At 43.2% G+C, this 27,217-nt stretch overlaps 1 protein-coding gene across 3 annotated transcripts in view; it reads right to left on the bottom strand.

Moving 5' to 3' along the window:
• Positions 1–3,293: 3,293 nt before the first annotated feature.
• Positions 3,294–27,217, bottom strand: part of nab1b (NGFI-A binding protein 1b (EGR1 binding protein 1)) — a 42,352-nt gene continuing 18,428 nt past the window's right edge. Inside the window, exons 6-9 of one of the 3 annotated variants that reach the window (XM_072685476.1) lie at positions 22,811–22,930; positions 18,515–18,683; positions 10,986–11,126; positions 3,294–7,409 (exon numbers count right to left, since the gene is read on the bottom strand). In XM_072685476.1, the coding sequence (XP_072541577.1) occupies positions 7,321–7,409; positions 10,986–11,126; positions 18,515–18,683; positions 22,811–22,930 (519 nt within the window). In that variant the 3' untranslated portion in view covers positions 3,294–7,320. Of the gene's footprint in view, positions 7,410–10,981; positions 11,127–18,514; positions 18,684–22,810; positions 22,934–27,217 lie in introns of all 3 variants that reach the window. The other 2 variants (XM_072685474.1, XM_072685477.1) reach the window with 2 other exon arrangements.

A 27,217-nucleotide genomic window follows, 5' to 3' on the forward strand; every position in this document is an offset into this window, starting at 1 on the left:
TGGCTTTAATATGCAAATGTCCCTGAAGGCCTTAATTACCTAGATCAGATGTCTTGGATTAGATCCTGGAGCTAAAGATCAAGCATTATATGTATGTCCTGTATCCAGGGATGCTGTCGGGATTTTGGGCCCCATGAAAAGATATTACACTGGGACCCACAACTCAGTGGGGCCTGCCAGACATTTTGAGGCCAGAATCTCTACTGTCCAGGGAAGAAGGCTTTCTACTAGATTTTGGAGAAGCATTGCTGTGAGGATTTGATTGCATTTAGCGACAAGAGTGTTAGTGAGGTCAGGATGTTGGATGATCACCACCACAGCTTATCCCCCAGGGATTTTTTGAGCCCAATGAAAAGATATTACACTGGGGCCCACAACTCTAAGAATTCTGGTATAATACATATTTTTGGGCCCCTGTCAGTCACAGGCCCTAAAGAATCGTCCTAACTTCCCCCCCTTACAGTGTTCCTGGCTGTACCTCTACTGTTATCTGACATTTTGAGGTCAGATTCTTACCTCTAAACTACTGTAAAGCAGTGTCTTGGGCTTCAGGCAGTGTATTCATAACCATTTAGTGGAATACATTTCTGTAATACGGCGTTCTGAGATATGTAACTGTGAACCATCCTTACTGCTCTAATAGGAACATCGTTTTGGCCTTCATGTGGTAATATCTCAATTCTGTCTCAGCTCTGAACTCTGGCAAATGTGAGTGGGTTCACAGGGCAACAGACCTTTCTGTAGGTTTCACCCCCAACCTGATTCATATAGTCGAGCATTTATTAGGGTTGAAACTCAGGTCTGCAGGATGGTACAGACAGGGGTGTTCTATGAGGGGAGTTAGAAGAGAAGTCAAGTCAGATTTATTTGTATAGCTTTTTACAACTGTTGTCGTCACAAAGCAGCTTTACATAATTAGTACTTAATAAAGGACAGAGACAGAGAAGAAAGAAGAAATAACATGAAGGATCAAAGACCCCCTGGGGTCACTCACAAGGGAGACCCGACCCATCCTCCTCTGGTCAGAACTATTTAAACATTATTGATAAAAATGACCAAACCAGGTATAACAGATAGTTAATAGTGGTGATATTAATAGTGGCAGCCATGAGTCCATTTAGGTTTCAACACGGCCACCAAACAGGCAGCAGCGGCAGGCGGGTGAGCCGCCGGTCCGCCATGGGTGGTGGCGGGTGGGGTGGCCCGCTGGCCGGACTGGTAGGTGGCAGCTGGTTTGACGCAGGTAGAGGGGACCTCCAGCAGGTCGGGCTGGGTGGCCATTTACTCGGAGAAGGTAAAAAGAGAAAAGTATCAGAGTATGTCTGACGACTCCGGCAGGTCTGATTATCACAGCATAATTAAAAGGAGAGAGCCAGAAGGTAACACGGACACGGGAACACCCTGAAAACACCAGCATCTATCTGCTCCACCGTCAACAAACCTGAGTGATTGCGTGTAGGCAGCGAGACGACAGCTCCAGCATCTCAGTGTACTACAATTCCCTGGGTCTGCGAACCCCTGGACCTGCAACCCTTATCTAAGAGACATTAATTACCAAAAGCTAAATTAAACATATAAGTTTTCAGCTTAGATTTAAAGATTGAGACTGTGTCTGAGTCCCGAACATTATCTGGAAGGTTATTCCAGAGTTGGGGGGCTCTTCCCCTTGCTGCAGAAAAGGCTCCTCCCTTTGCTGAGGTTTTCTGAATTTTGGGCACGAGTAAGAGGCCAGCACCCTGAGATCTATGTAGTCTTGATTGTTCGTAATATGCAATTAGATCCCGCAGGTACTCAGGAGCGAGGCCATGTAGGGCCTTATATGTTAATAGAAGGATTTTAGAACAATTTTAAGGGACTGTGACTGACAGGGGCAGGGGCCAATGTATTAACCAAGTATTTGGGCAGAATTGTTAGAGTTGTGGGCCCAGAATCCATGGCAGTGCCCCTGGGTACAGTAGGTACAATAAAACTAGGTTTTAGGTGTTTTTTTCAGGTCATTATTTTGAGACGTTGTTATTTTAGCACAACACAAGCATCTGGACATCTGGGTGTCCAAACAACTGAAGACCCATCTCCTTTGAAAGTACTTAAATCACCACTAGTCTTGGACTTACTTAAGGACTTTTGAATAGTGTAGGTTTATTATTGTGTATCTAGGTATCCAGACTGACCTTTGACCTGTCTTTAAACTTGAGGTACACTATATGGACAAAAGTATTGGGACACCTGCTTATTCACTGTTTCTTCTGAAATCAAGGGGTCTTCAAAAAAACATGCATCCTGCTTTTCTTGGATTAACTGTCTCTACTGTCCAGGGAGGAAGGATTTCTGCTAGATTTTGGAGGAGCATTGCTGTGAGGATTTGATTGCATTCAGCGACAAGACTGTTACTGAGCTCAGGATGTTGGATGATCACCATCACATCTCATCTTCCCCAACTCCCCAACAGTATCCGATGAAGCACCAAATATCATTCCAGAGAACACAGTTCTTCCACTGCTCTATAGCTCAATGCTAGGGGAGGTTTAAACCCCTCTAGTCCACACCTGGCATTAGGCAGCATGGTGCCAATAGGTTCATGTTGTTTATCTGCTTCAGAGAGTCCTATTCTATTGCTAGTACTTCTTCTCTACAGGGACTAGACAAGATGAGTGTCTGCATTTGCACATGGGTGCAACTTAAAGTAGTTGAATGCATTCAATAGGAGGGGTGTCCACAAATATTTGGACATTTAATTAAACTACAATTGAGATGCTCTAAGCTTTTTGGAAAGTGATGAAGCTCTAAGCTCTAAGGCCTCAGTTTCTATGCTGATAGGCATCAGATGTCCTAGGAGGTTTCACTGCAGTTCTATGGTAGGGACTTTTGGGCCTGAACCTTCTGGTTGCTACTTTTTACATTCATTCATTTTTTCCCTTTTTAAAATTGGCTGTAGACTCCTCTGATCAGGGCTAACTACAATGATTCAGGTTTAGTCCCGCATGTCTTATTATTTCTTTGTGATCTGTGGACAGCTCAGAGGTTCATCTAGATGCTTAAACTGAATGAAGGAGAACATCAGTCTGGGCTGATATGCTTCCAGAGCAGCACTACTTGCAGGTAGGCCCTAAAATGACCTGAACCAGGTTTGAAGACTGAAGCTGTCTCATATAAAGCATATAAAGTTGGGTAATATCCTGAACTGATAAAGCTGTTGTCTTTCTCATGTGTGCAATATCATCACATTCATCACACAGCATCTGAGTCACAACAGTGGATTAAATCAGCAGTAAAAGCAGCATCACAGTCAGATCTCAAAAAATAGAGTTTAATGTTTGTGTGCTGTATAACAAATTAAATATATTAGTGTTTACAAAACAAGAGGTGCGTGACTACTGCATATCCTAATGGTGCATTCTTTACTCAGACAACAGTGATGGGAACAAAGCAGACTGAAAACACACGAGGTTTCATCCCCTGCTCCAAAAACCCATTCTTCTATTCTACAGAGCACGGGCGAACAGCAGCGAGCATGCTGTCGTAAAGCACAGGAAAGAGGCATAGGACAAAGGTAGGAGTCTAGATATGTTCTAGCATTTAGGTCATCAGTAGCTGCATGTCGGTGTCAGTGATAACTAATCAGATCATAGCGCTTTGTTTCTCCCCCTTTCCACCAAAGCATGGAACCTTCAGTCTCAATCTTTCGGAGAAATCTGACATTTGCCTCAATGCGTGCAATCTTCAGGTTTGTCACTTTCCTTTGAAGAAAGAAATGACACAAACGCCCCCATGCACACATACACACACACACCCACACCCACAAATAATCCTGCAAACGAAGCTACCACTGCTGGGGAAACCACACTGCAAAAAAGTCTATCGTGCAAGTGAAGCCACTTACATCTTACACAAGTCCTAAATCAAGTCCATATATATTGAATTGTTGTGAGAATATTATTAGGGTTATATTATATACAATAACAGAACTTTCTATTTCTATTCACATTGTTTTCAATAACATCTTAACCTATGGATTTATTTATTACATGTTTTAAGACATTTAGTCTAATTTCATTGGGTATTAAAAAAAAAAACAATAGATATTTTTTGTTTTTCAAAAATAATGTCGCTATTTTAGGCAATATTTAGAAACAATTCAGATCATTTTGCCAATATCAAGAAATGATACAGACCAATTTGCTTATTTCACGAAAGTTCAGATAATTTCTAAAATGAAATATACAAAAAAAAGTAAAATAATCTTTTTTTCAGATTATTATTATTATTTATATATTTTTTTTGTTTAGATTTTTGATTGTTTGCAGTGGAGGCTCAGGATTTTACACTGGGCATGTGTGTGTCTCTGTGTAAAAATGCTGATCCAGGAACAGCTAACTGCTGCCCTAGTGATTCTCATTTAGTTTAGAGTTTAGACTAATCCCAAACCAGCATTCTCACCCCAACCCCCTCGACCACTGGATTATTATTTTTTTTAAACAAAGACAAAAAAACATCAAACAGCTGAAAAACATGGAAAACCCTTAAAAGACACTTAACATGCAGGTAAATTATTACACAATCATCCAAACTTTAATAATTTACCACTTGAACCTTTCGTAGCATCCTCCTCTGACAGATCAGGCTCACCACACACTCGCAAAAACTATAGTTAAAAAATGGCACTTAAATTAACAAAGGTTTTGCATACTTAAGTCTTTAGTCTTCTAAAGGTAAATCATACAAAAATAAAGAGGACAGACAAACTTCTCCACTTTGCCCTTCAGAACAGAACAAAAACAACAACACTGAAGTGTGGGATCAGGACGTGATGATGGGTCTCACACAGAGGTATTCATCACCAACACCAATACGGTTGATATGGCAGCTCGACATATCATTCACATACATACACACACACACACACACGACTGTGGATAACCTGATGGTTTGCTCCTACTGCACGTCACGTTGGATCTGGGGCACTACAGAGAGGATGGTCATAAAGGCCGAACTAGCCCAGAGAGGCACTCGGCCAGTTTCACACAGTACGACCTCTATTTTAAACCATACAAAAAAGAGCAAGAAAACGTTTCACCATTGAAAAACAAAGACGGGAAATGTTGAGTAAAAGGATGCAACTTCTAAAAATGCATTTCGATTAAAACACTAGTGCATATCAGTTCCATAAACGTTTGTACATCAGCTGAATCTAAGACTATTCTACACTACTGAACGGAGGGTACAAATACAGTACTGTACAGTGAACAGCCCAGGGACTGCGACGACTAGACACGTTTCACTGGGTTTAGTAACAACAGCTATTCGGTATTGCTCTACTACTAAATACTCGGTATTACACATTACAATAGATCATGGCAGATGAATGGTTTCAATGGTGCATTGATGCTGCCCTGAAGTTTCAGTCCTAAAAACAACTCGTACCTCCACTTTCCCCCACAGCGTTTTGCACGTTTAGCCACTACAGAAGCCGACAAGCTCTTTCGAGATGATTATTGGTCACAACACTGTAAAACTGGACTTTTTCTTTTCTTAGAAAGAGAGGGTGGCCAATACACTTACAACTGATGGCAAACTGTAAAAAAAATTCAAGTCAGGCCAGAGCATTTTTGAGTTAACTTGACTTAGTTCTGTTCAAATGTTCTCCTAACTCACATTCTGGACTTCTGCATTGCAGTTTGGTCAGCAATACATGCTGAGTTGAGGCTTAAAAACATTAGAAAATGAGCTGCAGCTGAAACTGCTTAAATATTAAGGAAGATGTTTAGCCTGTAGCTCCTCCCCCTCAATCTGTTTACTGTATATTCTCATCTGCAGGTTAGGACTCCTCCCATGACTTGACATCGCCAGACTGGAAGGCTTTTAAAAATGGTTCACTGAGCCCTTTCTGGGATTTGAACTTCTGATCTGCTCACACTTGATGAAGAGCAGCAGTTAGACTGTAGGGCCGGTCTAGAGCTGGGAAATTATACTACATAAAAACACAGCTCTGAGTAAATTTACCTTTCTGTTCCTTCCTGGACACAGAAATGTACATGGCTTCACAGCTCTGGAGTGTGGTAACTGTCTAACTGCTTGCTTGGTAAGAGACAGGAGATCATAAGTTCAAATCCCACCAACACCACAGCCCTCTGTGGTCAGGAGTCTGAGAATAGAAAGGCCTCCCCTGATGTGGTAAGAAGACGTTCTAACCTGCAGATGGGAATAAACAGTAAATAAATAAATGAAGGGGGAGGAGCCATAGATCAAATATCTTATTAAAAAAAAGAAAACAAAATAGCTTTTTGAGGCTTAACTCAATAAAATATTTGAGTTAGGAGAACCTTTTACTAAACTAAGTTTAAAAACTCTCTGGAATCAGTTACTTTATTAATGTAGCTTTAGATTTCGGACAGTGCTTGAGCTTGTTATGAGTAGTTTTGTGAATATCACCCGTACGTAAGTCGCCAATAAGCTGTATTATGATACTTGTGCTTATTCTCAATGGAGCAAACATATGTTACAGTCTAGCACGGACAAATGAAGCTGGCTGTGTGGCTTGAAGCTTGGTTTTCACTACGTTCATCTTTGTTATGTGTGTAAAACTAACAACATCTACTTTAAGCATCACCTACTCACCCCCCAAGACTCTGGGGGTCACCTCAACCTTAGCACCGTAGAAAGACGTTTAAAACCAGGCTAGTTTGAGCTGCTATAGTGACCCCTATCAGAGCGCAAACTTCCAACTTAAAGATTCTGTACACAGAAATCCCACCAAAACGGCTCCAACTGACAACAGCGGCCAGCTGCGAGCTTGAAGCATAGAGAGACAATGACGTCGCCACCTTCTGTTTGAGTGGAACAATATTTGACATGCATTCGTATATATACACACACACGACACAAACTGTATTTAAATAACATCATCTCAACATTTTCCATGTATGAACAAATGTATGTACAAGTAGCGGACATTGCGGTCCACGCCGATAGGAGAGAGAGAGAAAAAAGGGTGAAGAGTGAGAGAAATTGAGAAAGAGAGAGAGACAGAGAGAGAGAGAGAGAGAGAGAGACAGAGAGAGAGAGAGAGAGAGAGAGAGAGAGAGAGAGAGAGAGAGTTTTGCGTGTACAGTCAGTGACAACACAAATTCTGTGAGTCTATCCAGGGATGAAAATAAGGGCTCTAGGTGCTTTGGCAAAAACAAAAACTTTGAACTAAGGAAAGAAACTCTATCTGAGGCAACATTGGTTATTAAGGCTCTACTGTAGTTGTGCTCCTTTAGTATTCACTGACGGACAACAGAGTTCATTATGGAATCGGTAGGAAAAGATTTTCCCGGTCTGCTATCTGGAATCTTCAGGCTCCGATTTGATGGTCTTCTTTTCCGAAAGATTGAGGGCCCGTGGAGTCGCGTCTGCTCCGCTGCCGTTTTCTAGAAGGAGATAATGAGATAAAACACCATATGAACATTTTAGAGGTGAGCACAGATTCTAATTACTTTAGAAGGGTCAGAGCTCTTTTAAACAGCATTTAGGGAAATATTAATAGGGTATTATTATTATATAGAGCAGGTATTATTTGGGTGGTGGGTCATTCTCAGCACTGCAGACTGACATGGTTAGTGGATCAGACACAGCAGTGCTGCTGGAGTGTTTAAACATCTCAGTGCCACCGCTGGACTGAAAACCATCCACCAACCAGATATATCTAGCCAACAGTGTCCTGGGAGCAGCGTCCCAGATAGTTGCGATGGTGTTGCTAAGTGGTTGGTACGACGTTGCTTAGCGCTGGCTATGGTATTACTAGGTAGTTGCTTTGGTGTTGCTAGGTTATTGCTGTGCTATCCCAAATAGTTGCTAAGGTGTTTTACTAAGTGGTTGATATATTTTTCTTAGTAGCTGCTATAATGGTGCTTGGTGGTTGCTACGGTATCCCAGGTGGTTTCTATGATGTTGCTTAGTGGTTGCTATTCTGATGCTAGGTCACTGATGTGCACTGGAGAGCACAGATTCTAATTACGTTAGAAGGAATAGACATTACATTGTGTCGAAAAGAAAGGCTCAAAATGACCTCCACCAATCTTTCTATACTGATTTTCGGACTTGGAGATAGAGGGTTTTTTATGAGAGCGATGACATACTACAGTGTGTGCAGAATTATTAGGCAAGTTGTATTTGAGAGGATTCTTTTTATTATTGAACAACAACTATGTTCTCAATTAACCCAAAAGATAAATATCAAAACTTAATATTTTTGGAAGTTTTTTTATCTTTGGCTATTTGGCTATCTTAGGAGGATATCTGTTTGTGCAGGTAACCATTACTGTGCAGAATTATTAGGCAACTTAATATAAAACAAATATATACCCATCTCACTTGTTTATTTTCACCAGGTAAACCAATATAACAAAATTTAGAAATAAACATTTCTGACATTCAAAAACAAAACCGAAAACAAATCAGTGACCAATACAGCCACCTTTCTGTACCATGACACTCAAAAGCCTTCCAACCAACATTGCGTGCAGCAGACACCACAGCCTCCCAGACACTGTTCAGAGAGGTGTACTGTTTTCCCTCCCTGTAGATCTCACATTTTATGAGGGACCACAGGTTCTCTATGGGGTTCAGATCAGGTCAACAAGGGGGCCATGTCATCATTTTTTCTTCTTTTAGACCCTTACTGGTCAGCCACGCTGTGGAGTATTTGGATGCATGTGATGGAGCATTGTCCTGCATGAAAATCCTGTTTTTCTTGAACGATACCGACTTCTTTCTGTACCACTGCTTGAAGAAGGTGTCTTCCAGAAACTGGCAGTAGGTCTGGGAGTTGAGCTTCACTCCATCCTCAACCCGAAAAGGTCCCACAAGTTCATCTTTGATTGATACCAGCCCATACCAGTACCCCACCTCCACCTTGCTGGCGTCTGAGTCGGAGTGGAGCTCTCTGCCCTTTACTGATCCAGCCTCGGGCCCATCCATCTGGCCCATCAAGAGTCACTCGCATTTCATCAGTCCATAAAACCTTAGAAAAATCAGTCTTAAGATATTTCTTGGCCCAGTCTTGAATTTTAATCTTCTGTTTCTTGTTCAAAGGTGGTCGTTTTTCAGCCTTCCTTACCTTGGCCATGTCCCTGAGTATCGCGCACCTTGTGCTTTTTGATACTCCAGTAACGTTGCAGCTCTGAAAAATGGCAAAACTGGTGGCAAATGGCATCTTGGCAGCTTCACGCTTGATTTTCCTCAATTCATGGGCAGTTATTTTGCGTCTTTTTTTTCCCCGACACGTTTCTTGCGACCCTGTTGGCTATTTGCCATGAAACGCTTGATTGTTCGGTGATCACGCTTCAAAAGTTTGGCTATTTTAAGACTGCTGCATCCCTCTGCAAGACATCTCACTATTTTTGACTTTTCAAAATCCGTCAAATCTCTCTTCTGACCCATTTTGCCAAAGGAAAGGAAGTTGCCTAATAATTAAGCACACCTTATATAGGGTGTTGATGTCATTAGACCACACCCCTTCTCATTACAGAGATGCACATCACCTGATTTACCTGATTGGTAGTTGTCTTTCAAGCCTATAGAGCTTGGAGTGGGACAACATGTATAAAAAGGATGATGTGATCAGAATACTCATTTGCCTAATAATTCTGCACACAGTGTACATACAGCTGTCAAGAGCAACCTAATAAGGTTATGGTACCTACCAAATGTGATCTTTTTTTCTATGAATGCTTAATGAATATTGTTTTTCTTTCTCATTCGGTCATATAACGTCAGACATTCAGTGCTCTGAAAGCCGTCATTTCCACACAAGAGTGGCTAAATTGGCACGTTATTGATTGTAGACTTGGACATTCACATTCCGGCTAACTAAAGACGTGCTCACCCACTGCTTTTATTATGTATTTTTTATTGCCCCTGCATTTAAAGCAATCTAGAACCGTACTGCACCCCTGCACCCCCTTATTATTATTTATTATGAGACATATGGGTTCATCACTGTTCTTTAATTTTCTATTTTGTCCCCAGCATGGCAGCTCCTCCTTCACAGCATCTTTAAAACCCTGTGCTGTACAGGCGTGTGGTAGGTAAGCGGTCCTGTCCTGCTCATGATTAACTGCAGCCTCAGAAAATCAAACACTGATTTCAGACACACTGGGAGAGGATACTGCTGTCTCACGAAGGCACGTCCGGTGCTGCACCTGCAGCCGTATGATGTATTTATAGAGAGTTGCTATAGTACTGCGTTTTTGTTGCTACATGGTTGCTACGGTATTCCAGTTGGTTGCTACGTATGGTTGCTAGGTTATTGCTGTGCTATCCTAGATAATTGCTATGGTGTTTCTAAGTGGCTGGTACGATGTTGCTTAGCACTGGCTATGGTATTACTAGGTGCTTGCTATGGTGTTGCTAGGTTATTGCTGTGCTATCCCAGATAGTTGCTATGGTGTTGCTAAGTGCTGGCTATGGTATTACTAGGCGGTTGCTATGGTGTTGCTAGGTTATTGCTGTGTTATCCCAGATAGTTGCTATGGTGTTGCTAGGTGTTTAATATGTTGTTGCTTAGTGGTTGTTTTGGTGTTTCTTAGTGGCTACTATGGTATACCAGGTGGTCCCTATGAGGTTGCTAGGTGGTTGTTTTCAGTATTCCAGCCGGTTTTTATAGTGTTGTTAGGTGTGACACTATGGTGTTGCTAGGTGCTTACGATAGTATCCCATGTGGTTGCTATGATGTTGCTTAGTGGTTGCTATTCTGTTGCTAGGTAGCTGCGAAGTGCTTACTAGGTGGCTACTATGGCATCCCGGGTGGTTGCTATGGTATTGGGAAGGGACTGCTAGATGGGTGCTATGGTGTTGCAAAGTGGTTGCTAGGCAGTTGCTAAGGTATCCCAGGTGTGATGTGATGCTGTGGCAGTGTTTTAGCGACTGTAGCCTAATTGTGTGAGTGTTATGTTTGTGCACACACACACACACACACACACACACACACACAAATACTCACACACCTGTGGCGGCCGCTGCTTTGCTCTCTGCGCTGGCCTGGTGGTGTCTCTTCAGCTCGTTGGCCAGCTGCTTGCCCAGCGGCGTCTCTCCCTCTGACGCCCCTGCCCTCTGCCCTGTCACGCGCAGATTCAGTGGCTTCTCACCTACACACACACACACACACACACACACACACATAAACACACACACATAAACACCACTATTTTAAAACCTCATTAGAAACTTTCCCCACCCCAGCCTCGCTGTATGTTATTATTATTAGCATGCCCTCCATTCCTGTTAAAGACATCAACAGAAAGCAGCTAAATCACAAACAATACGCCCACCATAAGCCCCCCTCCTCCTCCCCCCTCCCCCAGAGCACAAAACCCCCCTCTCACACACACTACTGATCTCAGCACCATCCCAGCTCAGCCTCCTCTGCTATTAGAAACAGCCACTGCAGCCCAAGTGATGGCCTGAGGACGCAGCCTCCACATGCCCACAGTAACACGAGCGCACATCGCACACTCGCACGCCCGTTTACACACACACACACACACACACACACACACACACAGGCAGCATTAACCTGAGCTTGCCGCCGCTCTGTGAGTAACGGCCTTCAGCTCACGTTAAACACAAGCCATCCTTAATTACCCACAGCACTGATTCACCCAGCACACACACACACTCACACACACACACACACACTCACACACACACACTCACTCACACACACACACACACACACACACACACTCACAAAGCCAAACGCCATGGATATCTACTGTCTCTCTCTCTCTCCCATCTTTGTCACCTTCTCTCTCTTTCTCTATTTCCTCACTCTCTCTCTCTGTGCCTCTACCTCGATCTCTCTCTTACCCCTCCATTTCTCTCTATCTGCCTCTACCTCAATCTTTCTTTCTCTGCCTCTACCTCAATCTTTCTCTCTCTGCCTCAATCTTTCTTTCTCTGCCTCAATCTTTCTGCCTCTACCTCAATCTTTCTCTCTCTGCCTCAATCTTTCTCTCTCTCTCTCTCTGCCTCAATCTTTCTGCCTCTACCTCAATCTTTCTGCCTCTACCTCAATCTTTCTTTCTCTGCCTCTACCTCAATCTTTCTCTCTCTACCTCAATCTTTCTCTCTCTGTCTCTACCTCAATCTTTCTTTCTCCGCCTCTACCTCAATCTTTCTCTCTCTGCCTCAATCTTTCTCTCTCTCTGTCTCTACCTCAATCTTTCTTCCTCTCTGTCTCTACCTCAATCTTTCTCTCTCTGCCTCTGCCTCAATCTTTCTCTCTCTCTGCCTCAATCCTTCTCTCTGTTTCTACCTCAACCTTTCTCTTTCTGCCTCTGCCACAATCTTTCTCTCTCTGCCTCTGCCTCAATCTCTCTCTCTGCCTCTGCCTCAATCTTTATCTCTCTGCCTCTGCCTCAATCTCTCTCTCTGTCTCTACCTAAATCCTTCTCTCTCTGCCTCAAATCTTCTCTCTCTGTGCCTCTACCTAAATCTCTCTCTCTCTTCCTCTGCCTCAATCTTTCTCTTTCTCTGCCTCCACCTCAATCTCTCTCTCCTCACTTTCTCTCACTCTCTCTCGTCCCTTACTCTTTCTATCTTACTCTTATACTTCCCGGTCTCTTTTTCTCACTCCTCTCTCTCGCACTTCCCTCCTACTCTCTCTCTCTCTCTCTCTCTCTCTCTCTCTCTCTCTCCATGTATTCCCTCATTCCCTCATTATTTTCTGTCTCTCGCTCTTTCACTTCCCTTTCTCACTTTCTTGCTCTCACTCCTCTCTCTCGTCCCACTCATCTACCCCCACTTTCTCTCTCTTCCCTCTATCTCTACTCACATCACTCACTCTCTCTCTTTCACTCATCCCTTACTTTCACCTTTCCCTCTCCCTTTCTTTCACTTCCCTTTCTCACTCTCGGTCTCGCTCACCCCACTTTCTCTCTCTGTTCTCTCTATCTCTGCTTCTTACACACTTCCTCTCTGTCTCTCTCTCCAATCACTCTCTTGCTCTCCCACCCTTATCTGCCCCCTCTCCTTCTCTCTCATTCTCACTCCAACCCCCCCCTTCTCTCTCTCACTCTCTCACCCTTTGTCTGCCCACTCTCTCTCACCATCTCCCCTCTCTCCCTTTCTTTTTTCTGCTGGCTTACTCTCTCTCTCTCTCTCTCTCTCTCTTTTCCATCCTCTCCCTTTCTCTCACTTCCTCCCCCGCTTCTCTCTCTCTCTCTCTCTCTCTCCCTCTCTCCCCCTCTCTCTTTCTCTCTCCCTCTCTCTCTTTCTCTCTCTTTCTCTCTGCAGATCTCGTACGCCCACTCAGAGTGCACGCTGGGATGTGAGGAGATAGAGGCAGCTCGTGTAGCTGTAGAGTTCATGAAGGAGGTATTCAGTGGAATGGGGAGGGAGCCGGGTCTGTTCACACAGCGGGAAACTCCCCAGACAAGCGGCATAAATATCCCAACACACACTTTCATTCATCCTCACTGCTCACTAACACTGACCACACACACATTTCCTGCATTTAAAATACTAAAGGCGTACTCACACACACACACACACACACACACACACACAAAGAGTGCAGTACAGTAGGGCCCTCTTCCCGATACCGGACTCACGTTTCGGAATTCCAATGATATTCCCAATAATATCAAGTTATATAAAAAAAAGTTTGTGGACACCCCTTCTAATGAGTGCATTCAGCTGCTAAAAGTTGCACCCATTGCTGACACAGATGTGCAAATGCACACACACAGCTTGTCTAGTCCTTGTAGAAAAGTACTGCCAATAGATTAGGACTCTCTAGAGCAGATAAACATGAACCCATTGGCACAATGCTGTCTAATGCCAGGCGTGGGCTAGAGGGGTATAAAGCCCCCCCAGCATTGAGCTGTGGAGCAACTGCGTTCTCTAGAATGATGGTTGGTGCTCCATCCAATACTTTTGGGATGAGTTGGGGAGTTAGGGATTATGAGGTGGGTTGGTGATTGTCCATCCAACATTCTGACCTCTCTAACGCTCTTGTCACTGAATGCAAACAAATCCTCACAGCAAAGCTCCTCCAAAATCTAGTAGAAAGCCTTCTTTCCTGGACACAGTTACTCCAACAAAAGCAGAATCAACTCTTTTTAATAACATTGAATTCTAAAGAAATAATGAATGAGCAGGTGTCCCAATACTTTTGTCCTTTTAGGGTGGGTTGTAAATACATATGAGCTTCTTTTGAGCAGTCAATGTGGCTAAGAAGAGCTCCCTCTGGAGAGCTTGTGTGGTGTTCAAGATCCAGAACTAGTGCCTGAGCTCCCTAATGCTACTGAGGCTGAATGCAATCAGATCTTCTCAGCAAGGTTCCAACATCTAGTGTAAGGCCTTCCCAGGGACAAACTGACGAGCAGATGTTCCAAACTTCTGGAGATGTCTGGAGGACGCTGAATATGGTGTGGGGGAAGCTGACTGTGCTAACAGAATGCAGCGGGTATTGCCCATCTCCACCATGCGCTACACACTTCCCCCTCACTGCCTTCTTCAGGGGGTACGATCACTACCAGCTCACTCCACACGTGGACTTTCTCACTAAAGTTATTTTCATGAAGGTTTAGAAACACTCCCTCCATCCCGAAAGTGTCCCGGTTTCACACAGCCTGAGCGCGCTGTAATTACAGGGGAGTGTGAGAGAGCTAGGCCCAAACTGAGGAGAGGCAGAGAGGTATTAGCAGGAATTAGCTGCGGAACGAATGCTCACTTCTCCACACCCACCCACCCACCTCTCAGATCCCACCTAATCAGAGCCCACCTCCCACCCACCCACGTCCACACGCAGCTGCCTGATCAGCCTCTGGAATTCAAAACAAACCTGCTGGGAATCAAACGAGAGAGAGAGAGAGAGAGAGAGAGAGAGAGAGAGAGCGAGCGAGAGAGAGAAGTGAGAGAGAGAGAGGGAAAGAGAGAGAGAGAGAGAGAGAGAGAGAGAGAGAAGTGAGAGAGAGGGAAAGAGAGAGAGAAGTGAGAGAGAGAGAGCGAGCGAGAGAGAGAAGTGAGAGAGAGAGAGAGGGAAAGAGAGAGAGAGAGAGAGAGAGAAGTGAGAGAGAGGGAAAGAGAAAGAGAGAAGTGAGAGAGAGAGAAGTGAGAGAGAGGGAAAGAGAGAGAGAGGGAAAGAGAGAGAGAGAGAAGTGAGACAAGGGTGGGAGAGGGAAGAGAGAGAGAGAGAGAGAGAGAAGTGAGAGGGAGAGATAAGGAGAGGGGGCAGACAAAGGTGGGAGAGGGAAGAGAGAGAGAGAGAGGGAAGAGAGAGAGAGAGAGAGAGAGAGAGAGAGAGAGAGAGAGAGAATGAGGCAGAGAGAGGCTGAGAGAGATACACAGGCAGAAAAAAGTGAGAGAGAAAGAGCAAGAGAGTTAGAAAGAGAGTCGAGGCAGAAAGAGGGTGCGAGAGAGAGTGATAGAGAGGTAGAGGAGAGAGAGAGAAAGTGTCAGAGGGAGAGAGAGGGAGTCGAAGTGAGAAGGAGAGAGAAGAAGAGGGGGCACACAAGGGTGGAAGAGGGGAGAGGGGGAAGAGAGAGAGAGAGAAGTGAGAGAAGTGAGAGGGAGAGATAAGGAGAGGGGGCAGACAAAGGTGGGAGAGGGAAGAGAGAGAGAGAGAGAGAGAGAGAGAGAGAGAGAGAGAGAGAGAATGAGGCAGAGAGAGGCTGAGAGAGATACACAGGCAGAAAAAAGTGAGAGAGAAAGAGCAAGAGAGTTAGAAAGAGAGTCGAGGCAGAAAGAGGGTGCGAGAGAGAGTGATAGAGAGGTAGAGGAGAGAGAGAGAAAGAGCAAGAGAGTTAGAAAGAGAGTCGAGGCAGAAAGAGGGTGCGAGAGAGAGTGATAGAGAGGTAGAGGAGAGAGAGAGAAAGTGTCAGAGGGAGAGAGAGGGAGTCGAAGTGAGAAGGAGAGAGAAGAAGAGGGGGCACACAAGGGTGGAAGAGGGGAGAGGGGGAAGAGAGAGAGAGAGAGAGCAGGTGATGCAAGCTAGTGAACCATCCAAGCAACAAAGAGCAACAACAGCTCCCCCTTAACACATCAGCAGCTCGGGCCGAGCACAGCGAGCACTTCATCGTCTGGGTGGTCAGTCAAGGTTGACTCAGTCTGCCCCCCTCCACTCTCAGAGCTGACAGAGCTGAAGACTAGCTGTTTCCTCTTCCGTCCAGACGCCTCTTTCATACCAGCTGACCCTCGCTTTCAGCTGCCACAGTTTTAACCGTTTTTTATTTTTACTGCAGATAAACTCTCACCTGACTCCCCCCTCTGTGTCCTCGGGGCATTCTGGCGCTCGTGGAGGAAGCGAAAAAACAAAAGGGCCTCCCTTTCGGTTTCTGTACGACTGACTGACAACCAGCAAAGCTCCACCTGTCCTGATCACTTAACACTGAACAGCACTGAGCTGAGCAGGGTTTTCCTCACTCGTACAGTAGTGAAGTGGTAAAGCCGGTAATGGCATTACGCACAACAGGTCAGGTGGCCAGTTAATTAAAAATGCAGTAAAATCACTACGTGCTAACAGTGAGAACTGGGTGCAGCTGCACGCAATGTTCCAGTTTTTGGCTTTTAGTCTCATGGCTAAGTGTGTGAGAGCCACACACTCACTGCATTTCCCATGCAGCTAGTTTAGACCCCATAAATGGTCAGGATATGCCAGTGGGTCCAGGCGTCTATTCCTGAGTCCTAACCTCTTTGCTGTCCATGTGATTAATGAATAATAAGCTTGTAATGTATATATAGTAAGTAAAGATGTCCAGATCTGATCCAGTGACTCGGTATCAGGGGTCAATCCAGGCCTTTTTCCGCTTCAGATCCTTAGGTTTGCTATAGCGTAGTGCCATCTGAAGTCCTCCAGGTGCCATTAATAGACACAATCCTCAGCTACTGCAGACGAACTTCTAATTTTTTGGAAAGCTACCCCAGACAGAGTTCATCTGTGAGCATCTTTCAGTGAGTAAAACGAACCAGAGCTGTATTTGAACTGATAAGTGCGCTAAGTTGGCTTCTAATGCTAACTCTTCATTCCACCTTAAATAGTGCCTCAGTTACAGTGGGTTCACTTCAGCAGCAGAGCGGAACTGTCTATTGTGGCAGTGGTGGCTCAGCGGTAAGTGCTCTTGGCTATTGATGGCAGGGTTGTGGGTTCGATTCCTGGGCTCGGCAAGCTGCCACTGTTGGGCCCTTGAGAAAGGCCCTTCACCCTCTCTGCTCCCCAGGTGCTGGAGCTGGAGGACACATTTCGCTGTACATAGTACAGTGACAGATACTTGCACCTGTACCTTAACTGCTGCAGTATTTAAAGTGGAACGGAAAGTTTGGGGAAGAGGAAAACTTTAGCTTAGCATTAGCTCAGGGCCTTGCTGTAAATGTGACGCAGCAGGTAAAGAGTGTGTTCGTTAATCTGTCAGAAGAGCAGGATCTAAACTCTTCACTCTTCAGGAAAACGTTGGTCTGTTTTCTGCCGTTTTTCTCAGCGCTGTTAAAAAATCACCCAGTTTTGTTGTAGTTGAGGAACGACAACGATATTTTATCCCATTATTGGGATATATCTATTTGGGAAGATCTAACGTTCCTCCCATCCCGTCTGTATTCTGGAATTACGTCTGATTAGAAACCAAACTATGGTGGAAATGCTCTAATGTTCTACCAATGAGAGAAACACGCTCCTTTCAATGGTTTGAAATCAGCTCTGAACGGCGGATTCAGAACCGAGGAGGAGGATAATGCTAATGCTAATGCTCACACACTAAGTTCTAAAGGAGCTGGGAGCTGAAGGTTAGGTAGGTCAGTCAGACTGGACTGTGAGATATAAAACACTAGAGTTTAAAACAGTCATTTAAAAAGCTGCTTCAGACTAAGTAGATCAGATTAGAATAAATAGTCTGATTATAGAAACTGTAATCACTGAGTGATTTTACTGGTGTTTACTGTTGTGTACATCTTACCTCCACCAAAAGGTTGTGGGGCTGCATTGTTTATAGAAACACAAAGATCGAGAGGATCTGATCAGATTGGTCTGATAATCAGCATTATGAGACTCGGATTGGATCAGGGGTGAGAAACTCTGGTGACCTTCACACTGGTGTTATACCTTTTATAACCCTTTGAAACACTGTGGGTAAAATCAGCTCATGTAACTTTCACAACAGTGGTGCTATAGCCTTATGCTGGGACGTCCAAATTAAAGACTTAGTCCAGATTTTAAAATATCAATATTAATTTTTCAATCCTTCTTACATTTTTAACCATATTAATATTTATATTTATTTATATTAATATTGACCTCTATTCTAATTATACAAATATATTTACAAGTTAATGGGTTTTGGTGCTACTAGCTGTAAACTATATGTGAAAATCCAGAAGTCCAATATCACATTGGTCCGGCATTCCCACATTGGTGCACTGCTATCCAGAACCAAACTCATCCATTAAAACAGGCCTGAAATAGGACCAGCGACAGTGGATAAAGCCTAATCCACGTCTGAATCCTGCTATCTCTGCACTCCTGCCGTATTCCTCTACTCACCATGCTGCTCGCTGGACTTATCGCTGCTCACTCCGTTGGTGCTCTGTCTGTCTGTGCTGTGCTTAAAAGCTCCGGGCGGCACTCTCCACTCCAGAGCCTGCAGCCCATCCTGTGCTGCCGCGTCGTGCAAAATCTCCATCTGCTTCGCCAACAGACGCTCCAACTGAACCTGTTACACACACACATACACAGGGTGAGCGAGATGCTGCTGTACTTTGGTACAGTAACATTCAATATGAACAATGGACATGTGGAGAGAGTGGACCGAACAGCATCTCCACCATCAAAGGTATACGATCCTTGAGGAACTTTTGGATGTTGAAACTGTGGAGGAACCTTTTTATGAGCTTGGAGGAACCTTTAAGAAAAGGTTTTTAGAAAAAAAGGTTCCTCAAAGGTTCCTCAAAGCACCTTAAGAGGTTTTAAACTGAAGAACCTCCAGAAGAACCTCAAGAATCTTCTACTTTTAACAGTGTGCATTACTGCTCAGAGGTTTTAGACACCTAATCACATTGTTTAAAGCTATGTCTCTCAAAAGTAAGAGTTTTCCTGTAGAAACTCCAGATCCCATCAGAACAGATGCATGAACATACATCCAGTCAAAAGGATCAAGATCTTCTCATTCTGAAGAAAGTAGTGAGATCTTGCGAGCTAGTCTGAAGAACAGAGCTCGGTTCCTCCAGGTTTCTCCTGGACGCCCCCCAGTCCAGCCAGCACAGCGTGGAGGATGTGTTTAACTCCATCAGCAGCAGCAGCAGCAGCAGCAGCTCACCTGATTTACCATCATTAAGCCCTGATTTACCACCAAACCAGGTGTTGATCTGAGGAGAGCTCTAAATAATACTAGACTCCATGAGAGAGGAGAGCTTTGGAGATGTTCTAATGATGAACACAGTGATGGAGAACCACCACCACTTTCTGTAGGAGTGTTATTATTAGTGTTTATTCTAATATCAGTGTTTTACTGAGGAGATAAACACACACTGCTCAGATAAGCAGCTCTGTTTAATTTTCACAGGTGCCTAAACCTTTCGTACTGTACTGTACGCAAGATACGTGTGCTCAAATACACACAGAAGTACTCTGTTTACAAGCAGGCAGTCATTTCCTAATCTGAAATTATGAATCACACTTCCGTTCTGATAACACGCTCTTTTTGATGTTGCCTCTGATTAGCGAGAAAGTCGTGAGGTTTGCACAATAAAGTGATTTACAATCCCAGTATGCAAACAGCCTATTTCAGCCCTGACAGCTGCCCCACATTTGGCTGATAAGCCGTACCTCAGACTGACTTACAGCTCCAGATCCACCTACCAGCTCCGAATCGAGCTTTGACTCCTGACATTCACACGTGTGTAATAGTGTTTCCACAGCTACAGCATGCAACCCCGCTGTTTATCTCTTTATCCTGTATTGACTGTTCTCCCCTGAGCTGCATTTATGACCAGTGTGGCGGTTTACGTACCAAAGCAGGCATAATTACCCAACCCTTCTTCATCCCTTGCAATACAACAGGCTGTTTTGGGTACTGTGCCTTTAACACTGATATACACTCTATGTCCACATATTTGTGGACACCCCTTCTAACGAATGCATTCAACTACTTTAAGCTGCACCCATTGCTGATGTGCGGATGTGCAGATGCACTCACAGCTTGTCTAGTCTGTTTAGATAATGATTTGCCAATAGAATAGGACTCTCTGGAGCAGATATATGTGAGCCTATTGGCACCATGCTGCCTAATGCTAGGCGGGGGCTAGAAGAGGGGTATAAGGCCCCCAGCATTGAGCTGTGTTCTCTGTAATGATGGATGATGGTGCTCCATCCAATACTTTTAGGATGAGGTGGGGTGGTGATCATCTAACTTTCTGACATCACTAAAGCTTTTGATGCTGAATGCAATCAAATCCTAACGGCAGTGCAAGATAGTTTTCTTCCCTGGACAGTAGAGACAGGTACTACAACAAAAGCAGTGAATAAGCAGGTAAGCATATTTTGTGGCATCCCACAGGGTTCTGTTCTAGGGTTTATGTAGCTGAATGCTAAATGTAGTTATAAGAGTGGGAAACTGAAGCACGGGGTTTAAGAGGTCAATGAAACAAAGCCTTTTCCTAGCTGATTATTTTTCACATATATGACCACAGCTATGAGCATAAAGGCATGTACACATCCAGCCAGGATAATTAGCTAGATCAGTATTTCAGAAAGCACTGCTGGGATCACAGAACAAGCCTAATGAGCGGCTCCATTCTGTTAGATAAAACACCACCCAGAACAAATACAGGGACACATTTCACTGATTATGAACACTAAACCACTTGGATGGATTTTTCTTTTTTTCATAGAACTCCAGAGAAATCCCTTAGCAGGACCTTCTGGGAGCTGCTTATTGTTTTCACACAGCAGATTGGCTGAATGGGTACTGAAAGTGACGCAGTCTTTGATTAGTTGCCTGTTCATTAATATAAACTGAGTGGAATAGCATTCACACAATGGTAGAATTATTTGTAGAGCATATTCAGAAGAAAAGCCATAAGATTAATAGAATTAATAAAATGATTAATCCTTAGGTAACCCTTCCAATATGCTTAAAGAGGTTTAACAGGTTACATTGTACATTTAATTTACAGCATCTGTCAAATGTTTTGCCAATATTAAGTTTGTACCAGACGCTAATTAATCACAGTTTCCAACTACTGTCTGGAGAAATACTGAAGATAACCTCTACACTGGAGGGATTTCAAACCTTTATTAGCTTTGGGGGGAGCAGTTTCAACCAATCAGACCGTTTTATGGAGGCTAAAGGGTTTTGTTGCACTTTATCACTGTAAACACCCCCTTAGCAAATGTTCCTGAAAGGACGTAGAGCACCTGGCCATTTCCATTATATCATCTCTTATTTGATCATAGCTCCATGTCTCTTTCACCATTTTTTGCATTTCTCCTCTATTGATGAAACAACTTTTCCACCTCATATAAGCTTAAAATAATCTTGCAAGATTTATGTTTTTTTAAATAAAAATTTGCAGAAAAAAGTGAAAAATCCTAAAAAAAGAGAAGGGGGTGCAGAGGCTGAGACTTTTGGCTCATAAGCCATCGTCTATTCAGACTAGCCTCCCATAATCACAGTGGCTTTGTAGTGAGTGAGCATCAGCATCCAGTTTCAAGTCTCTGCAAGTACCTCACTTTGGTCCTGTGTTCACTTCATAGCTTTAGGCAAATCTGAAACATTCAGTATAAATAAAAAGGTTGTATTGTTAATAATTATATTATTGTGTATATTAGGGCCGGGAGCTATATGGAAAAAAAATATTATATTACCATATTTAAAGACAATTTCACAATACACAATATTTATCATAATATTCTGACAAAACTGCTATTTGGATACTCTCCCATTCTATTCCAAATCTGCACTTTATAATAAACTGCACTAATTACTCTCTCTGTAATGAAATGTGCAGTTGTTCAGTGTTCTGCAGCCGTGGCGAGATCCACAACTTGCTCAGAAAAGCATATATATTACAATAACTAAAGTTCTCATGATTTTGATGAGATATTGTCATGCTGCCCACATCTAGTGTGCATTACTGTCAGTGTTCAGCCTATAAACTGATATTAACTTCTAATATTTAATAAATTGTTAGATTAACTACTGGTATTACTCTACAGGCCACAAAACAGGTGGAAATCCTTAAGGGAGGAGGGAGGATGCAGGGTTTGAGCCTCTAGCCTCTAATGGACCTGCACATGGTGCATCAGTGTCTTTGTAAAAAACAGGCCAGATGTCAAACTGCAGAACTTCGACTTACTTCAATACAGAATTCCATGTAATTTAAGCCCTAAAATATCAGTACATACGTAACTGGTCATGTGATCATCTGTATCCATGAGCCAACAGGCATGCCTGGTTCAAAGACAAAGGTGTCTAGCTTTTGATCAGTTTGCAAACTGTTGTGGTCAGTAAAAATACCAACCCCTCACACTCATCTCTGGTTTAAACCACACGCATTATCAGTAATGTATGGTTCTGGGATCTGTACTCAGGCCGTGGTATCGGTTTTAGTATCAAGCGTTTCTGAGCGATATCCAGTCCTAGTCATAGTGTGCACCCTGACGACCCCCAAGCACACGAAGCTTGACTGTGTCTGGATGACTCATGTGTGCCAGACACACACATATACACACACACCCATACATACACAGAGAATAGAGAGACAACGTCAGCAAGTTGCCCATGAGCATAACCCTCCCACCCACTTGCCCACTCACACTCACACACACAGTGTCAGTCACCTGGATGTTTCGGGAAACTGTCTCCTCTCCTTTAGATCTAGCCTGGGCCAGCTGCTCTCTGAGCGTCTCCTGGCGCATGTGGATCGCCTGCAGCGCCTCCTGCAGGTCGAAAAAGCCTTCCTGCTGGACGAGAGTGGGATAGAAAACACCACCTCATTACACTCATTCGCTGTTGCAATTCCTGCCGTCTCAGAGAGCGACAGTGCTGCAAAGTCGGGTGTTTCCACTGATTTAATGGTATAGATTGTTTCAGGGCTACAAGGCTAATGTAGCATACGCAGCACCCGTTAGCACCATGCACTCATGCCTCAGACACACACTGTCTCTCATTGACTTTTAATCCCTGAATACACTTGCCTATGTGGTTTCTGCCCCACTGTTATCAATAGAAACAGACGAAAGCTGTTAGCCCTATTTTTAGTTATGCTACAGTACTTTGGTCTGTTTTATTGATAACAGCCGGTCACAGTGTCATAAATGTCTGCTTGAACTAACAGCTGGACTTTATCTAAAGAAAGTGATTTAGTCATGCATTTAGCACAATGCTAATTAGTGTATCGTAAGCTTACATTAGTAGAAAGCAAGTACAGCTGTAACATATTAATTATATATTTGTACTAAAAACTATAGATGATACTAATTAAACTAAACACTATACCAACTATACTATACACTATGCCACCTATACTATACCACCTATACTATACACTATACCACCTATACTATACACTATACCACCTATACTAAACACTATGCCACCTATACTATACCACCTATACTAAACACTATGCCACCTATACTATACCACCTATACTAAACACTATGCCACCTATACTATACCACCTATACTATACACTATACCACCTATACTAAACACTATGCCACCTATACTATACCACCTATACTAAACACTATACCACCTATACTATACACTATACTACCTTTACTATACACTATACTACCTTTACTATACACTATACCACCTATACTATACACTATACCACCTATATTATACACTATACCACCTATACTATACACTATACCACCTATACTATACACTATGCCAACTATATGATACACTATACCACCTATACTATACACTATACTACCTTTACTATACACTATACCACCTATACTATACACTATACCACCTATATTATACACTATACCACCTATACTATACACTATACCACCTACACAATACTATACACTATACCTACACTGTACACTATACATGATACCAACTATACTTGGCACTATGACAACTATACTATACACTGAATAGTGTATAGTTACACTTGTTAGAGTATAGTTACACTTGAGTATATATAGAGTATAGAGTACACTAATAGTACAATAATAGTATAGTTACAGTTATAGAGTTATATAGTTATAGTTATAGAGTATAGTTACACTTGTTAGTCAGCTGTGTACATTGTATTACAACAGGAAGGTGACTGAACTTCGCCAGGCTGTGACTTTCTTACACTCACGTTTGGTACAGCAGCTGTAAGGGTTCAGTCTAAATGAACCCACTATATTAATCCATTATATACACCCTGTGGAAGCAACAGTCAACGACAGGATCATTGGAAGCAGGCTGCAGTGCTGGAGGTCTCGTAGGCATTTGACATTTCAATGAATCCTGCACAATGCCATGAGTCAGTTAATCACAGGGTGAAAAGCTGTTAATTCTTCATCCACGAAAAGGTCAACTCAAATCTAATAAACGGCTTCTTAGCCGCAGAATCTCCAGAGGACGAGCCGCATTAGCGAGAGGTGCTGGAGGTGCGATGGTAAGCGGCGACCCGATAGGCAGAGGAGTTTTGTATGACACACGTTATTACTCACTCTAAATGACTTTAAAGCTGGGATCGGACTTGTCTAATGTTGACACCTGGGTGTGCTGTGGTTACCATGGATGCTGATTATGAGCGACGCCCTCTGAGCGTGGGATGTGTGTATATATGTGTGTGTGTGTGTGTAAATTAGGGTGGCTGGGTTGCTCTTCATAACTCTCAACTCAACTTTCATTCTTAAGAATGTAATTACAAATACAAGACTGTTTAGCACTAGTTTTGACAAAAGTATTGGGACATCTGATCATTCATTGTTTCTTTAGTAGTCAGTGATGATGAGCTTATCCTGCTTTTGTTGGAGTAAATCAGTCTCTACTGTCCAGAGGTGAAGGCCTTCTACTAGATTTTGGAGAAGCATTGCTGTGAGGATTTGACTGCATTCAGCGATAAGAGCAGGATGAGGTCAGGATGTTGGATAGTCACACCACCTCATCCCCAACTCCTCAACACATCTCCAACTCCAACACATCCCAAAAGTATCAAATAAAGCATCACCATCCATCATTCCAGACAGCTCAATGCTGGGGGGCTTTATACCCCTCTAGCCCACACCTGACATTAGGCAGCATGGTGCCAATAGGTTCCTGTTTATATGATCCAGAGAGTCCTATTCTATTGGAAGTACTTCTCTACAGCGACTGAGCAAGCTGTGTATGCATTTGCACATCTGTGCCAGCAATGGGTGGAACCTAAAGTAGCTGAATGCATTCATTAGAAGGGGTGTCCATAAATATTTGGACATATAGTGTACCAACTGTAGCAACTATGGTTGAATTTTGTCCTAATCAGAAACATCATGTATCATCACGGTTATTGGTCGGTCATCGTGAAATTGTGACACAATGTGAAGCACATTGTCAGATTCAACAGTGATGATATATATTGGCTACACTGAAGACATTATCTTTTGGATATCATCTGGATGTATTACAATGTTAATCATTTCTTGAACAAACAAACATGTAGTAATTAGACTTCTGCGCAGTACTGTACGTCATATCAAAACAATGGCTGTGATTCAGGTTATTTCTTTTGGCAGTAACGGTGTGGATGCCGGACATTTTGTTCATGTACGACCGACAGACGCATTAAAAACAGCGTAAACTCAAAAGCACCACAACCACCAGACTAATAACCAAACACAAAGCCGTCTGCAGTTCAAAGGGTTAACTCAAAACTAGTCCTCTGACGCAAATTCACCACCATTCACGTGGCAGCAGTGAGGTCATGTAGCCACACCTCAGCAACACAACTGTGGCCTTTCCACAGTCTCTAAACAACCCGATCGGGGGCGACTGAGATGCTGCTAAATTTTATAAGGCTGCGAATGAAGGGCGTGGCAGATATTGAACTTTTGAGGGCTTCTAGGACACATTTGATATGGCGTGATGATATTCTCATTGTGAGAGGCTTTAAAACCAGAGGTGTTCTCGCGCCTGAGCACCCAGGCTTTTCGACAGCTGTGAGGCCGAAACTGGTGTTACGATAACCCACCCCAGTGCCGAAAGAGGAGGCTCATTTGTTCATGAGCCAAGTTCCTCAAGTGTTTTCCTTAGCTCTTCTCCAACTTACGTCCCTTTGATCGCCCATACAGCTTTTAAAATAGCATTTTCTATACACTACAGAGCTTCTGTCGACGTGAGGAAACATGCAGCTCATCAAATTATGTTTAAACAACACCTGGCCAATGACAAACGAGTTTAAAAGGTACATAGTGGAGATGAACTGAATTGGATCCGATGCCAGCGAGCCGACAAAGGCTCAGACTGGAGTGAAAAATTACATGTATTAGTATTTCCAAGCAGTTGATACGGGTTCAAAGCAGCTTTTCAGTGCATAAAAACCATGACACAGTGATTACTGTCATACACCAAACCCCAGACTGACAAATCATATTTGCAGTGTGTTGAAAATGGTGTTTTTTGAACAGCTAGAGCGAAGTCATGAATATTAAATTGCTATTATTTGTGTATTAACAAGCAGCCCTACAGACTTTTACTCTGAATTACAATACCAGCGCTGTAGAGATACAGAATTACACTCTATATTACAGTACCATATTACAGCCTCAGTATGACAGCAATGGCCCTATAGAGTATTAGAGCAACAGCCCTATAGAATATACCAGCAACAGCCCTACAGAGTATTTGAGCAACAGCCTTATAGAGTATTAAAGCAACAGTCTCATAGCTTATTAGAGCAACAGCCCTATAGAGTATAAGAGCAACAGCCCTATAGAGTATACCAGCAACAGCCCTATAGAGTATTAGAGCAACAGTCCTATAGAGTATTAGAGCAACAGCTTTATAGAGTACCAGAGCAACAGCCCTGTTGAGTATTTGAGCAACAGCTCTATAGAGTATTAGAGAAACAGCCTTATAGAATATATCAGCAACAGCCCTATAAAGTACTAGAGCAACAGCCCCATAGAGTATTAGAGCAACAGCCCTATAGAGTATTAGAGCAACAGCCTTATAGAGTATTAGAGCAATAGTCTTATAGAATATACCAACAACAGTCCTATAGCGTATTACAGCAACAGCCTTAT

Source organism: Salminus brasiliensis, chromosome 8 (assembly GCF_030463535.1).
Source record: "Salminus brasiliensis chromosome 8, fSalBra1.hap2, whole genome shotgun sequence".
Lineage (NCBI taxonomy): Eukaryota > Metazoa > Chordata > Actinopteri > Characiformes > Bryconidae > Salminus > Salminus brasiliensis.